We start from the raw sequence: 14,829 nt of genomic DNA, 5'->3' as shown, positions 1-14,829 counted from the left end.
TCTTGATTAGAATTAGCCTTCCAAATAACAATGTGGTAGTAATATCAAATTGTTATCAAACAATTTAAAATAAAATTCATCTAAGACTGAATCCTAAATCGTTCAAAAAAATATATTTTTAAATTGTATAAAAAACAATATTTTAGATCACTCTTTGTATTCAAATCTTTTACCTTGTTCAATATTTTGGATCACTCTTTAAAGAAAAGAAAATCTACCAGAATTCTACCCTTTTCCTTTTTCCTGTTTTACACAGTACCACACTGACCACCTTTTGTGGGTCTTTGTCTTCATTCATTCCCCTTCTTCACGTGATCTCTTTCCCCCCTCTTACCCTCGAGACACACATCCGCTCCAAGATTATAGCTTCCTAAAAACCATGAATTCATCAACTTCAAGCTAGATTCAACTTCAAAGATATTTTCAGATCTCCGCCAATAATGCCCCAACCACCACCGCCGCTCCTCCGCCTAATAACACATCTCGTCTTCATTTTCACCACCGTCTCCGGTCATACCTGTGGAAATTCTCCTCCCTGTCCCCCCTTCACCACCACTCCTCCACCGTTCCCTTTCTCCCACTCCCCCGGCTGCGGCCACCCTTCTTTCCAAATCCAGTGTTCTCCTCCGCCGCTCCCCGCCACCATATCCATCAACAACCACCGATTCTCTGTCATCCACTACGACCCCACCACCACTTCCCTCTCGCTCTCTCTCCACCCCACCACCGTTGCTAATTGCAGCACCACACACACTCTCTCCACCATCCCAAATCGACCCATTAACCTTTCGAATTCCCCTTTTCAACCCACCGACTCTTTCTGCTCTCGTCTCTCCTACCTCCGCCCCTGCCTCCCACCGAACCTCCCAAACTGTAGCCATTGTCCGTGGGAGTGTAGAATTACCAAAAACCCACTTCAGATTATACATTCTTGTGGATCTATTCACCCTCCACAGCTCTCTACAGAAGGATGCCAAGCTGACATTTTAGGGTTTCTTGATAGCTTCTTGAAATTTGGGATTGAAGTCGAGTGGGAAGAGAAAGATTCTTACTTTTCAAGCTGTGGAGCTTGTGAATCCAACAATGGCGTTTGTGGGTTCAATTCATCTGATCCAAAGAAACCATTTTTATGCTTTGAATCGCTCTCTAAATCTCAAAAATTGTCGCCGGCGAAAGAAAAACCCAATTTACGTGTAGTGATGATGACTTTAGCTATACTGTTTCTGTGTTTTCTTATGTTTATCTTGATAAGTACATACGTTTCTCGGAGAAGAAAGAACTCGCCTTTAGAAGATCCGGCAGTTGTCTACCTCCACCGCCACCGCTCCGCCAGCCTACTTCCGCCGGTTTACACCTTCGAGGAACTTCAATCGTCAACAAACAACTTTGACCCGCAGAGGAAAATCGGAGACGGGGGTTTCGGGTCTGTCTACGTGGGTCACCTTCGAGAAAATCGAATTCACGCAATCAAGTATCTACACAAGCATAATCCTACATCAAATTCATTTTCAACAAAATCATTCTGCAATGAAATCTTGATTTTATCTTCTCTGAACCACCCAAATTTAGTCAAACTTCATGGGTATTGTAGCGATCCGAGAGGGTTACTGTTGGTTTATGAGTATGTACCCAATGGAACTCTCTCCGATCATTTACACGTACACAAGAAACGGTGTTTAACGTGGCAAGTACGAATTGACATCGCGTTACAAATCGCAACAGCGATCGAGTATCTACACTTTTCGGTGGTTCCACCGATTGTTCATAGAGACATTACGTCGAACAACATATTCGTGGACAAAGATATGCGTGTTCGAGTTGGGGATTTCGGGTTATCAAGGTTGTTGGATCCGGGTTGTGTGTGGACTGGTCCTCAAGGAACTCCCGGTTACTTGGATCCGGATTACTATCGGTCGTTCCGGTTGACGGAGAAGAGTGATATTTACAGTTTTGGGGTTGTTCTTCTGGAACTTGTCACCGGAATGAGAGCGGTGGATGGAAGGAGGGATAAGAGGGAAATGGCTTTAGCGGACATGGCGGTGGCGAAAATACAGATGGGGTTGTTAGGGGAGGTGATTGATCCCAGGTTAGCTACGGTGGATGGTGGTGGTGTAGCGGCACTGGCGGAGCTATCGTTTCGGTGTGTAGCGGCGGATAAGGATGATAGGCCGGATGCTAAGGAAGTGGTGGCGGAGTTGCGGAGGATTAAGGGACGTTTACGTGGCGTGAGCGTCGGCGGTGGTGGTGCGGCGGTGGGACCAATGAGGGCATCCAATTCGAGCAATGTAGTGGTTCCAGATGGTGGGCCGCTTGTGATGGACTGAGTGAGTTTCGAGGAGCACACCGGAAACTGGATACAATTCTCCGGTATTTTGTAAAATATAATTTTTTTTATTTACTGTTTTAATCATTTAGGGCATCTTCAAAGATATGTACTAAATGTCATACTATTTTTAGTATAATCAAGAACATATTCTTGAATTAATGTTGTTTTATAGAGAAATAATATGTATCATATATAAACTAAAATGAACTTCTCTAATCCACCTTGAAAACAATAATAATTAAACTCCATTTTTTATCACTTATGCTCAAATCGACAAATCCCACTAACTAAACCAGTTGCAATTGGTTTTCATATTTGAATCATTGAATGTGCATAAGGCTAATATGATCCAATCAGGAACAACCTGCAATTCGTTGTTGCTTAGTTTTAGCAAGTTTTGATAACTTTATAAACAATGCACTTATGCACATGTACTACAAAAAAATGTATAAATGTATTGCGAATATTCAAGCTTTGAGGAATATTCAAGCTATGAGAATTTGATAAGCACGTAAAATAAGTTACAATGTCTATATATTCAACTGTATACAACATCTAGTGTGATTATGACAAAATTATAAACATTTTTGTTGCAAACTGTTAAAACAAGTCGAAATACGCATTAGAAGAAAAGATCTCAATCAATTGCAAATTATTCAAACATTACGAAATTAATAAGTACTTCAATACATGTTATAAAATCCCCATTTTCAATCATATACATCGTATAACATGTTTATGAAATAATTATACATTGCTTGTTGCAAAATATTAAAACAACACCGAATAAAATGCAAAATATTCAAGTATTGCGGAATGGAAAAATAGTCGTTCAAAGAAAAGTAAAATGAAGGGTTTGTGATCTTTAACCACCAATTTAATACTTAGTATGCAATACATGAGGCAATAGATGTAAATGTGCCTCGATGCTATCCACATTTCAGCGACTACAAAACAACTTTTAGAGATTATCAAACTTCACATAGAAAAAAAGTAGCAAATGAAATTGAAATCCTCCATCGAAACATAAACAATATATGCATCCATTATAGGGTATATAGGGTTTGGAGAAGAGGATATTGCAGACTTTTTAAAAAGAGGTCCTACCGGGAGTCGAACCCAGGTCGCTGGATTCAAAGTCCAGAGTGCTAACCACTACACCATAGAACCATTTGCTTTTCTGTTTTCTTTAAAAGGAATATATTCTATTAAACATATAACCAACGCGATAACCTCTCAAATAGAAAACGTTTACATCTCGAATGGGCTGAAAATCGTTTTTCTAATAAAAAAACCTTACACTGTTAAACAAGAGTTTCAGACCGTTTCACTCATGGAAAATGTTTTTGGACCTATTAGACTCATGGTTGGTTTTTGGATTAAAGTTAAAGTAATTTAGTTATTTAGAGATGCTTTGATCTTCCCACGAAACAAGCATCTCCTCCATATAGAAGTTATTTTTTTCTAATAAAAAAACCTTACACTGTTAAACAAACATCTTTACATTGATTATCCGAACTGAAACTGAAACCCGGACTGGACCAACCCGGATTAGTAATTTGGGTCGGTTATTGGGTATCTATTTTAGCTCAATCCGGGTTTCAGATTATTCGGTCTAGATTACCCGAATAAAGGTTTAATCGGGCCAAAAGGACCAACCGGAATTGAATAGTCACTTGAAGTCATGAACGTATGGTACTCAATATCGACCCCTTAATTGGTAGTAACATTATTTTTGCTTCGGAAATAACCCAATATATGTTGCATAATTGACGTGGTATTGTTTAGAGTATTGAAAATGAAACTAAAAATAATTAGTATAATAGCATTTATAAACAAATTTGTTTTATAGGTATATTAAATATGAGGTGTATATTAGTGATTAGGGTTTACGCGTCCAACCCCTAATCACTAACAGTGTAGCTCTATATTTGTAATATTTCTTTTTCTAAAAACGAGAATCGTTGTTATTTACGTTGTAATACAATCCTTACCAAATAAAAAAACACAACAAAGTACTCTTTATAAATTTTATATGTGGCTAATAATAATTTAATTACAATTTATGTTATGATATACTATTTTACATTTGCGATTCACTGACCAATTAGAATCAGATTTCAAATACAAATGAGTATGAAAGCACTCAAAAACCAAGTAGTAGCTAACACGTATTTTATTTTAATAGATCTTACACATGTTCGAGATATTGTATCCCTCGTAGGAGAATATTTCAAAATTTGTAGAGTTATGGTTGGATTTCTCGAGAAATTAAATGATTTTTTGTACTTTACGATCATATTATATCCACGATTGAAGTTTGAGTTTCTTCAACAAACATTTGAGAAGTTGATTAAGTTGAAGAATACCAGAGAACATTTGAGAAGTTGATTAAGTTGAAGAATACCAGAGAACCTTTTGTATTCAACTCGGAAGTCACTTCGAAGGCTAAGGCCTTAATATGAGACATTGAAAAAGAAATTGATTTTTTTTTTTTTTTTTGTTAATTTCTACAAAGCAAAGTTCGACAATACTGAGTCTTCTCAAAGTCAAACACATGCTCATGAAGATGTATTTATGTTTAATAACGAGAATGACTTCATGAGTGATTTAATAGTACAATCAGATTATCTATCGACATCAACAGAAACGGAGTTGACACGCTATCTTAACGAACAGTCACTTAAATACAATAAGGATTTTGATAGTTTACTTTGGTGGAAACAAAATGCATCTTTTTACTGTATTTTAGCTCGTATGGCGAAAGGTATACATTTATTTATTTGTATATTTTTTTATAATTATATTTTAACACTTTGTTTGTTTATGTTGATATCTGAGACGGTTATATAGATGGTCGCAAGCGCCCCCGACAAAAAAATTTCATGAATCTGCCACTGTTCATATGGTTAAATACTTAAATGATTTAACTTTCGTTGATGTTTTAGAACTAATATATGAATAAAAAAAATAGCTGATTGAAGAAAGAAAATCCTCGAGGTACCGATCATATTTACATCTATATTTGTTATGATATAAGATAAATTTCTTGCATCATATTCTTTTGAAACTCCAACTGCATCTCAAAAGTCTTTTTAACTAAAAACTAATTAATCACTACAACTCAAAAGTTTGTAACTTATGTGTATATAATTATAATAAGTTATATCCGGTAGAAACCATGGTTTGTAAAGTAAAAAAATATTGATACTTCAAAATCATAATCATTAATCAATGATTTTTAAAAAGTTAGCAATTTAGAAAGTCAGATGATTTGTAAATGGTTTGAAGATATAAAATGGTTTGAAGATACGAACAATGTTATTTACATGTAGATTAATAAAAAATGATGATGTTGTATAATGAAATATAAAATTAATAGCCTTAAAACCCAACTTAATAAACATTGTAAATGCATTTGTTATATGGCAAAATTAAAATTAAGGTATTGTAAGAAACATACATGAACACAATAAAATAAATTACACATCAAAATTAAGAATAAAATGTGTTTTACAATTAATAAATGAAATATGTTATAAGAAATAAAAGCATATAATTTTTTTTATAAATTTCTAAAAACTTCTTTATACAAAACATTTGAAATTTTATTTGTAAGTATATCATCTTATCTAATATTAACAATTTTAATTTTTTTTTACTTTGAACTTTAGATAAGGTAACATACAATTTGCCATGTGTAAAACAAATGTTTTGAGAAACAAGGAATCTTCAATACATAGTGTCCTTGACTCCTATTAATTGTCATTGGAAAATATAAGCCAAATGAAAATTATTTTTTTTGAAATTTGAAAGAAATTCTTTTTCAGAATGACTTTAATACATTCTTGAAATAAAAGCTCAGTTTCCAATATTACTTCCAGATATAATAATTGTCTCAATAACACGTTTTCCTAAAGATATCACTTTTAGTCTAGTGCCATAACATAGACCATTTTTATGATCAATGTTTATCAGTAACATAACTAGAACCCCGAATTTTAAAAGTAGCTTTATGATTTGGCAAACTTGGGACTATAAGATCTTTTAAAACATCAGATGACTATAAATTTACATCAAATTAATCATGAACGAACTCAGATTGACAGAGACTGTGACAACACAAAGAATACGTCACCAATCGTCATTAATATTTAATCGTCGCGTCACTTTGAGAACATGTTAACATATATAGACTCTATAGGTTACTGCGATTCCAGAAATATAAATTTTGTAAGAATCTGACATAGTATGAATGAGATGTGGCATTTACGGTAAATAAATATCTACCGTAATTAAAAATTTACAACGACGAAAATTACAAGGAGATTGGTCGAATTTTGGAAAAAGTTACCAACTAAGCAATCATAGTACGACAAAAAATAGGAATTATGATATAAGGAACGCCTAAAACGAACCGTCAAATGAGGGACTTATGATTTTTATAAAATCATAATGGTAAACACGTCGAAAAATGAAAGTCAAAACTAGAGAAAATGATAAAATGGAAAGTTGTAGAGAACGACGAGACCTACACGGATATTTAAGAGTCGTTGAGATCAGAGTTCGTATACGAGAGTTACGGAATTTCAAAGTTGAACGTTTACCGTCGCGCGCGCTCGTGCGTAGTGCGCCGCACACACTAACACCCGATACGTCGAGATACGGGATGACATAGCATGCTGAGATGAGGACACATGGCAACATCGTACGGTTCACGCGCATTTGCGCGGTGCACACTCCAAAACTTGCTCTAAATAGTAGGTTTTGTGTAATGTCACAAAACTCAAAACCAAAAATTTTCGTTTTTATATTAATTAAACCACCAACCAAACAAATTTGTCAAAATTCAAAAACCATAAAGTAATCATAGTGTATCCAAAAACATCCCAAAGTACATCAGAGTCAAATAAGCGGAAAATCATGACATGTGCAATGCGATCATCCCGAGATCTTCCCCATCGAACCGGAAGTACCTGAAACATAAACTGAAAACCGTAAGCACAAAGCTTAGTGAGTTCCCCAAATACCGCATACCATACATATATGTTGGCTCAAGGTTGTACCGGGTCTATTTCACCCCCAAGTCTATTTCAACTCATATGTCAGCATAGGGCTGTACCGGGTCTATCCCCCCCCCCCCCCCCCCACATGAGTCTACGTAAACTCATATATATGTACAAGGTTGTATCGGGTCTATTTCATCCCACATACATATAGCAAACATGCACACAGACATACCACACATACAACAAGATTCACAAAGACTACAAGCACATACAATGTAACACCTGTTTATTTATTTAATAAATAAATAAGATAATGAACGATTAGTAGCCCTAAAATAAATAATTATATGGCAAGGCGTTGGTTTCCGGGAACCAAAGGCTACAATGTTAGAAGGCAGGGACTAAAAATGTTAACATGGCTGAAGTTTGAGCATTGGACCTTAATTGAAAAGAAATTGTCAAACAAGGGGTGGTTTAGTAAATTCTGGATTAGTTTTGTATATTTTTGAAGGTAGGGTTATATGGTAACTTGTGGGACTTCATTGAAGAGATCTTGGAGGCTAAAGGAATAACTTGTGAATTATTGGGACTTTATTGAGAACAAATTTGTAGAGGAGGGGCAAAATTATAATTATTGGAGCTGATTTGAAAAGATCCCAAGGGGGAGGGACCGTACTTGTAAAAATGGGCAAAGGTGTGATTGAAGCGGGATTAAAACCCGATAGCTGCTTCTTCTCGGTTATTAACCCTAAACCTATCGCATTTCTATAGTCGCAACCATTTCTTCTTTATGCCTTTCCAGCTGCCATGCGTGAAGACTGTCGCCTCCCCCCCCCCCTCCGTTCGTCGTTTTGACCATTCAGGGGCCCGTTGCCGCCGCTCCTTCGCCGCCTAACGACACAACAACCTCATTATCATAGACATCGTGTGCATTGGAGGTTACTGAGATCGAGGAATATCGGCGACGTTGTCACTGTGTGATTCATGAGCAGTTGGGAGCTCTCGGTTGGACCATCGCTTTCCATCTACACCTTTTTCTTCGTTACCCAGTGGCCGACGTCGTGTATGTCGACTGAGATGGACGGTGTGCTTTGGCCGCCGTTTCTAGTTTCCGATCGTCACTTTCCGCGACTGAGTTGAGGGATATTGGTCTTCAGATCGGGTTTGCTAGCATGTGTAGGTGCTAGTTCGGCTGGGAAAAAGAAGGACCGCCACCACCACCGTGAGGTGGTGGCTGTCATCGCCAAATACCACTTGGTGGGTACTGGTGGGTATTCTGCATTTTGGAGTGTGTATTTGTGTGGTTGAGTGATTTCAACCGGAAGAATGGGTGGGTGTGTTTTTGTTTTCCTTGGTGGGTTTGTATATGTATAGTGTAGCTTGGCCGGAAAACCGAGAACCACCACCATCGGCCACCACAAGGTGGTTGTATGTGTGTGTATGTTTATGTTAGTGTGTGTGTGTTATTGAGATTCGGGTTGTAAAATGTAATTAGCAAAAGTATAATGAAAGGAAAAATCAACCACCACCGTAAGGTGGTGGCTGCCGCCTCCTGTCGCCACCAGCCGCCGTGTCGGGTGGCGGTATGCTTTGCCTCGTGGTGTTGATTCGTTTGGTGCTCTTGAAACCCTAATAGGCCCAATGAAGCTTAATGGACTCTAATGGACCTAATAAAACCCTAATGCGCTTAATAATATTTTAGTGGGCTTAATAGGCCCAATAAAGCCCTAACTGATCTAAAAGCCAAACAAATTAATAAATAGGCTAGTATTTGGGTTGGAAATCCTAATGCCAATAAAACCCTAATTTTGGGGAATTAATCGAGACACGCGGGACTTATTAATAACTTGGAATATTAAATAATAATCATTGACGGAAATTAATCTAAGCAATATTGGACTTAATGGATTAAGTCCTTAATGTATTAAGTCCTTAATGGGTTAAGTAGGAAACTTAACCCTAATCATCATTTTATGTGAAACCCTAATTTCACTTGGGCCTTTCTATTGGGCCTTGATGATTGGGTTATTAAATGGGCTATCCAAGATCCTAGGGTAAGGCCCATGTAAGGGGCTTGGGCCCAATTTGGAAAATTGGGCCATAGATGGGCCATAGTTTAGGCCTTAATGATTATATGATGTTGGGCCTTAGAATGAGACCATGTAGAGGCCTAGACCCAATTTGGAAAATTGGGCCATGTGTTGGGATTTGATTCCTAATTGACTTTGGGCCTACGGATTGGGCCTTGGGCTTGAATAAGCCAAGCTAGGGGTAATGTAGTAATTACCCAAAGAATGTACGTATGGTTATGTATTGGGACCCAATTATTAATTGGGTGTTATTTTGGTGTTGACAGTTCGGGAATTTGTTAGCCAGCAGCTGGGGTCGAGTCTATAGGACTTCAGCAAGTGGGGGATTGTGTCTTCAGGACTTCAGCAGTGTGAGGTCAGTTACCTTCAAGTAACGGTGTGTCTATGGCCACAATGCCAGCCCACCAGTAGGAGTTGTATGTTAGATGATTTTTTATGTGATATCATCTAGGTTTGCTACTACCTGATATGTTACATGCTGGCATGATATGTTATATATGATAATAGTAGAGTTCGGTTGTTAGGACCGTAGGGTAGGCCAGACACCCCAGATATGTCTGACAGTATATGATGATATGTTATATGCTGACATGATACGTTATATGTGATAGTTGTGACATCCCCAATTTCACAGCCAGAAAAGACCGATTTGTTTATGCTTTGTTTTTAAAATCAGAGTAATCGTTTAAAGAAAACGGTTGCGGAATTTGTTCCTAAAACAAGATATGATAAAAACTTATCAAAATATTTTTCAAAGAGAATGTATTTTCATTAAATAATAAAACCTCGGGATGTCATGTTCCGATACAGACACATAAGCATAAACAGAACATACATTCATTTACTCTAATGATTTACATCTCCTTTAATCTCTCAGTGCAAAGCAGCTTCGTATCGATACCTGTGATACAATTAAACTGAGTGGGTCAGGCTTGGGAGCCTGGTGAGCATATAGGGTTTTCAACCCATAATAATATAATTATTATATTCAATCATCAAACAATCAACCCAATTACCCATCCTCATTATCTTCTTTTAATCTTCCCTAAAGATATTATCATAAGGGTCATCTCATATATCATATTTACCGCTCATCTCCTTACATCTTATATCCTTATATGCTTTTTCCTAAGAACTTTTCCTAAGGATCATCGCTTACATTGCATAGACAATACTAATTCGGGGATCACTCCCTCAATATATGTCTAGTAAGGGTTAGGGTATCATCGCATGATTACGCAGCCACAACATCGCCTGGACTCGTAAATCATAATAAGGGTTAGACTATCATCGCATGAATACGTAGCCACAACATCGCCTAGACTCGTAAATCATAGTAAGGGTTAGTCTATCATCGCATGAATACGTAGCCACAACATCATCTGGACTCGTAATTCATAGTAAGGGTTAGAGTATCATCGCATGAATACGTAGCCACAACATCACCTGGACTCGTAATTCATCACCTACAGGTTATGAGCATGTTGGTGTTTCCACGGGGTCATCTAGAATAGTCTGTGGTCACCATCTATACTCTGGTAGATGACTACATCGTCAAATTGCCACATCGCTGGTCAAGGTTATGGTATCTCCTCTCATCTCACATCACATATTTATCATCACCTTTCTATCATCACCTATTTCTCATCACCTAATTATCATCACCTATTTCTCATCACCTAATTATCATCACCTAATTCTCATCACCTAATTATCATCACACATTATCTAATTCATCTACCCATGTTCTACCCAACATATTTGTAGATATAAAATACATATACATTTTAACTCATTTAACACCTATATAAAACATCCATTCCACACTCATCTCAAATAAACAACAATATATAAACACATAGCACGTATTTCATAGCAAATACATAATATATATGTTAGAAGAAAGTGATCACATACTCACATGTATAAACAACAATATATATACACATAGCACGTATTTTATAAAATACTTCATATTTATGTGTAAGATGGAAGTGACTATACACTCACCCAAAACATATACTTAATACATTCAAACAATACTTGTATTATAATCGTGTTTATGAAAGGGACTATACACTCACCTGATCAGAAGATGATCAGATAGCACTACGGCTCTTCAAGTAGATATTCTTCGGTGAAACCGGGATCACTTCACACACCTAGTTTCTCGCGGGCAGAATTTTGGCTCGGAAACTCTTTTCTTCTCGGGATCTTCGGACTTCGGGACTCGCTTCGGTCTTGGGATTGATACTGGGGATTCGGGGGTACTTCTTTGCACGTAAATCGATGTAATATGGGAGAGAGATGAGAGAATGAGCAACCAAACTCAGCTGGCCTTTCAAATCTATTTATACGGCAAAACTGGCCCTTGCCACGTCGTGGAACCTTTTGCCACTTCGTGGGATTGATCGTCACTGCATGCGTCATCCCAAGTTGCATCTGGGGGACTCACGGAGGTATCAGAAGACTTGCCACGTCGTGGCACTGCTTGCCACATCGTGGTCTCTTACACAGCTTTGGGGTTCGTGCCCCGAACTTCAGAAATTCATAATTTTCGCATATGAACTCCGTTTTCGATGTTCTTTATATCGACGCGAAGGTGAGATTATGCTCTACAACTCTCATTTAGACTCCATTGGCTAATTTTGACTTTATTTTTAATATATTATAACTATATTACTTATATATTATTTTTAGTAGGCCATTACAGGAAAACTTCGTTATAAACTCATAACTCCTTCATCTGAACTCCGTTTTTGTATGTCTTTTTATCGTTGGACTACTATCGATGAGATCTTCAATTATCATTTAGATTGTTTTGGATAAATATCGCTACGTAAATTCACTATTTATGCCACGTTGTGTCGTGTCGGTTGTGTCGCGAAACTTCGACAGGTCATAACTTATTCGTTATAACTCGGATTTTAGCGTTCTTTATATGCACGGAAACCTTGTGGCATATACTAAAACTTGTTTAAGATTAATCCTTCTAAATAATCTTCCATCAAAAAGTCATTTTTGATGCTTATTGTCTCTAAAATGACTAGTCCGGATCTACGGGCGTTACAATTATCTTCCCTTAGGATGATTACAACCCGGAATCATCAACGAAATAGGACTTGCATAATGATTCCAAATGTTATCTCTTCATCCTAGGTAATAACCGTAACTTCTATGTTTCCTCGATAGAGTATTTAACTCTATGGCTTTCTTGACCGCAGACGATGCCCAATCTTGCATCTGTTTATCATACTATGTTGTACTTTCAATCATAACTTCCAAGTTACAAAATAAGTCCTTATTGTGGACTCCTTCTTCTTCTCAGGATAAATACTTTCATTTATCTATTGTAACAAACCGATGGGTTGTGTTCTAATGACCTCTCATCGTATGATGCAACGCTTAGACTCAACTCTCTTAGAGTCAAATTCCAGAATGGAATATACCTTCTTTCATATTCTAACGTGATATAATCACATTTTTATATGTAGCATTTCTAGCTACAAGCTTCCTTAACAACGAGTGCGATGCTATCGATCGCATTGATTTCAATCTTTTGACTTAGGTCAGATGTTACATCGAACTTGGTTCCATGAACCACGTAACAAACTCCTCGTAGTCAGACTCAATTTGATATGACCACTAGGTTCGGAATAACAACCATCTTACTAGTCACTACCGAAACAAGGGTAATGACACACTTGAACAAAACGGAATCAGTTATTAGCTTCTTGGTAACCTTGTGACTTTCCCTGATCCAAGTGCGAGTCCTGTGCTTCCGGTAGTATATGCATCTACTACCTTTCACACCTACTCATACTCGTCCCAAGTATTGTCTCGCAGTCGACCAAGTCACCATACAAGAAAATCACAAAACAATTTAACACATACGAATGTGTCCAAGTAATCATAAACAATTTCCCTTGACTCTACTAGGACTTCTTTATTGCTCAATCTTCAATCATCAACTCTACTTCAACTCGATTGGTGATGGAAATACCAGACGATGAGACAACTTCAAGAATTTCACCAATTGTTCCATCATCCTGAAAATCAAAAGTGTACTTCAGACGCACTGTACTCCTCTAAACGTACTGTTATTTCATAAGACATACTCTAAAGGCAAGATACCACTCTTACGATATCTTTTGATAGGTGTCATCCACTATCATAAGCCTTCTTCATTTCCTCCATTTACTCAATTTATCTACGAGTCTTCACGATGATCTCTTGTACATCCAAGCAGACATTTGGTGTACCAAGAGAGATTTTTTTTAGATAATAAAGTTTTTAATTACGATAAACGTATAAATCTCCTTATCACCCCAAAACGTTTACATGCTAGCTCTAATTTCATAGTCGTACGCTTAGAGTCCTGAACACATAAGGTTTCCAGATCCGGTCGGCAACAGACCATAGATCCGAAAAAATAATAGCATAAATTTAGCTATCACACAAAACAATTAGCACATAAAAGCATTTTAGGCATCATTCCTAAAATAAACTAGTGCTTGTGTCAATTTAGGTGTACTACCTAACATATTTTAGACACACTCCTCACAATCATTACTTAGCATTCTAAGTTTAAGTCTAGAAATTTCCTACAAATTCCTAGTTCACTTAAACTAATGCTCTGATACCAACGGTGACATCCCCAATTTCACGGCCAGAAAAGACCAATTTGTTTATGCTTTGTTTTTAAAATCAGAGTAATCGTTTAAAGAAAACGGTTGCGGAATTTGTTCCCAAAACAAGATATGAAAAAAACTTATCAAAACATTTCTCAAAGAGAATGTATTTTCATTAAATAATAAAACCTCGGAATGTCATGTTTCGATACAGACACATAAGCATAAACAGAACATACATTCATTTACTCTAGTGATTTACATCTCCTTTAATCTCTCAGTGCAAAGCAGCTTCGTATCGATACCTGTGATACAATTAAACTGAGTGGGTCAGACTTGGGAGCCTGGTGAGCATACAGGGTTTTCAACCCACAATAATGTAATTATTATATTCAATCATCAAACAATCAACCCAATTACCCATCCTCATTATCTTCTTTTAATCTTCCCTAAAGATATTATCATAAGGGTCATCTCTTATATCATATTTACCGCTCATCTCCTTACATCTTATATCCTTATATGCTTGTTCCTAAGAACTTTTCCTAAGGATCATCGCCTACATTTCATAGAGAATACTAATTCGGGGATCACTCCCTCAATATATGTCTAGTAAGGGTTAGGGTATCATCGCATGATTACGCAGCCACAACATCGCATGGACTCGTAAATCATAATAAGGGTTAGACTATCATCGCATGAATACGTAGCCACAACATCGCCTGGACTCGTAATTCATAGTAAGGGTTAGTCTATCATCGCATGAATACGTA

General features: G+C 37.0%; 1 protein-coding gene, 1 long non-coding RNA gene and 1 other non-coding gene across 5 annotated transcripts in view; 1 reads left to right on the top strand and 2 right to left on the bottom strand.

The window, feature by feature from the left end:
- Positions 1–251: 251 nt before the first annotated feature.
- LOC145041166 (Protein kinase superfamily protein) lies at positions 252–2,485 on the top strand. The gene has a single exon (XM_078989118.1). It carries the CDS (start codon positions 441–443, stop codon positions 2,322–2,324), a length of 1,884 nt encoding a protein of 627 aa, XP_078845244.1. The 5' UTR covers positions 252–440; the 3' UTR covers positions 2,325–2,485.
- Positions 2,486–3,424: 939 nt separating this feature from the next.
- Positions 3,425–3,496, bottom strand: TRNAQ-UUG (transfer RNA glutamine (anticodon UUG)). Its single transcript has one exon. It is a non-coding gene; the product is annotated as a tRNA-Gln (tRNA).
- A 3,716-nt stretch (positions 3,497–7,212) lies between these two features.
- LOC145044325 (uncharacterized) overlaps positions 7,213–14,829 on the bottom strand; it is a 33,167-nt gene continuing 25,550 nt past the window's right edge. For all 3 annotated transcript variants that reach the window (XR_013681285.1, XR_013681286.1, XR_013681287.1), the window contains exon 6: positions 7,213–7,302. This is a non-coding gene — a long non-coding RNA (uncharacterized LOC145044325). The remainder of the gene's footprint in view (positions 7,303–14,829) is intronic.

The sequence above is a fragment of the Lactuca saligna genome, chromosome 4, assembly GCF_052625555.1.
Source record: "Lactuca saligna cultivar CGN05327 chromosome 4, ASM5262555v1, whole genome shotgun sequence".
NCBI classification, from domain to species: domain Eukaryota; kingdom Viridiplantae; phylum Streptophyta; class Magnoliopsida; order Asterales; family Asteraceae; genus Lactuca; species Lactuca saligna.
This window is presented reverse-complemented; position numbering and strand designations above follow the sequence as displayed.

Bases quoted from the DNA above. Each gene is read 5' to 3' on its own strand.
- LOC145041166 (XM_078989118.1), top strand. From the start codon at position 441: ATGCCCCAACCACCACCGCCGCTCCTCCGCCTAATAACACATCTCGTC.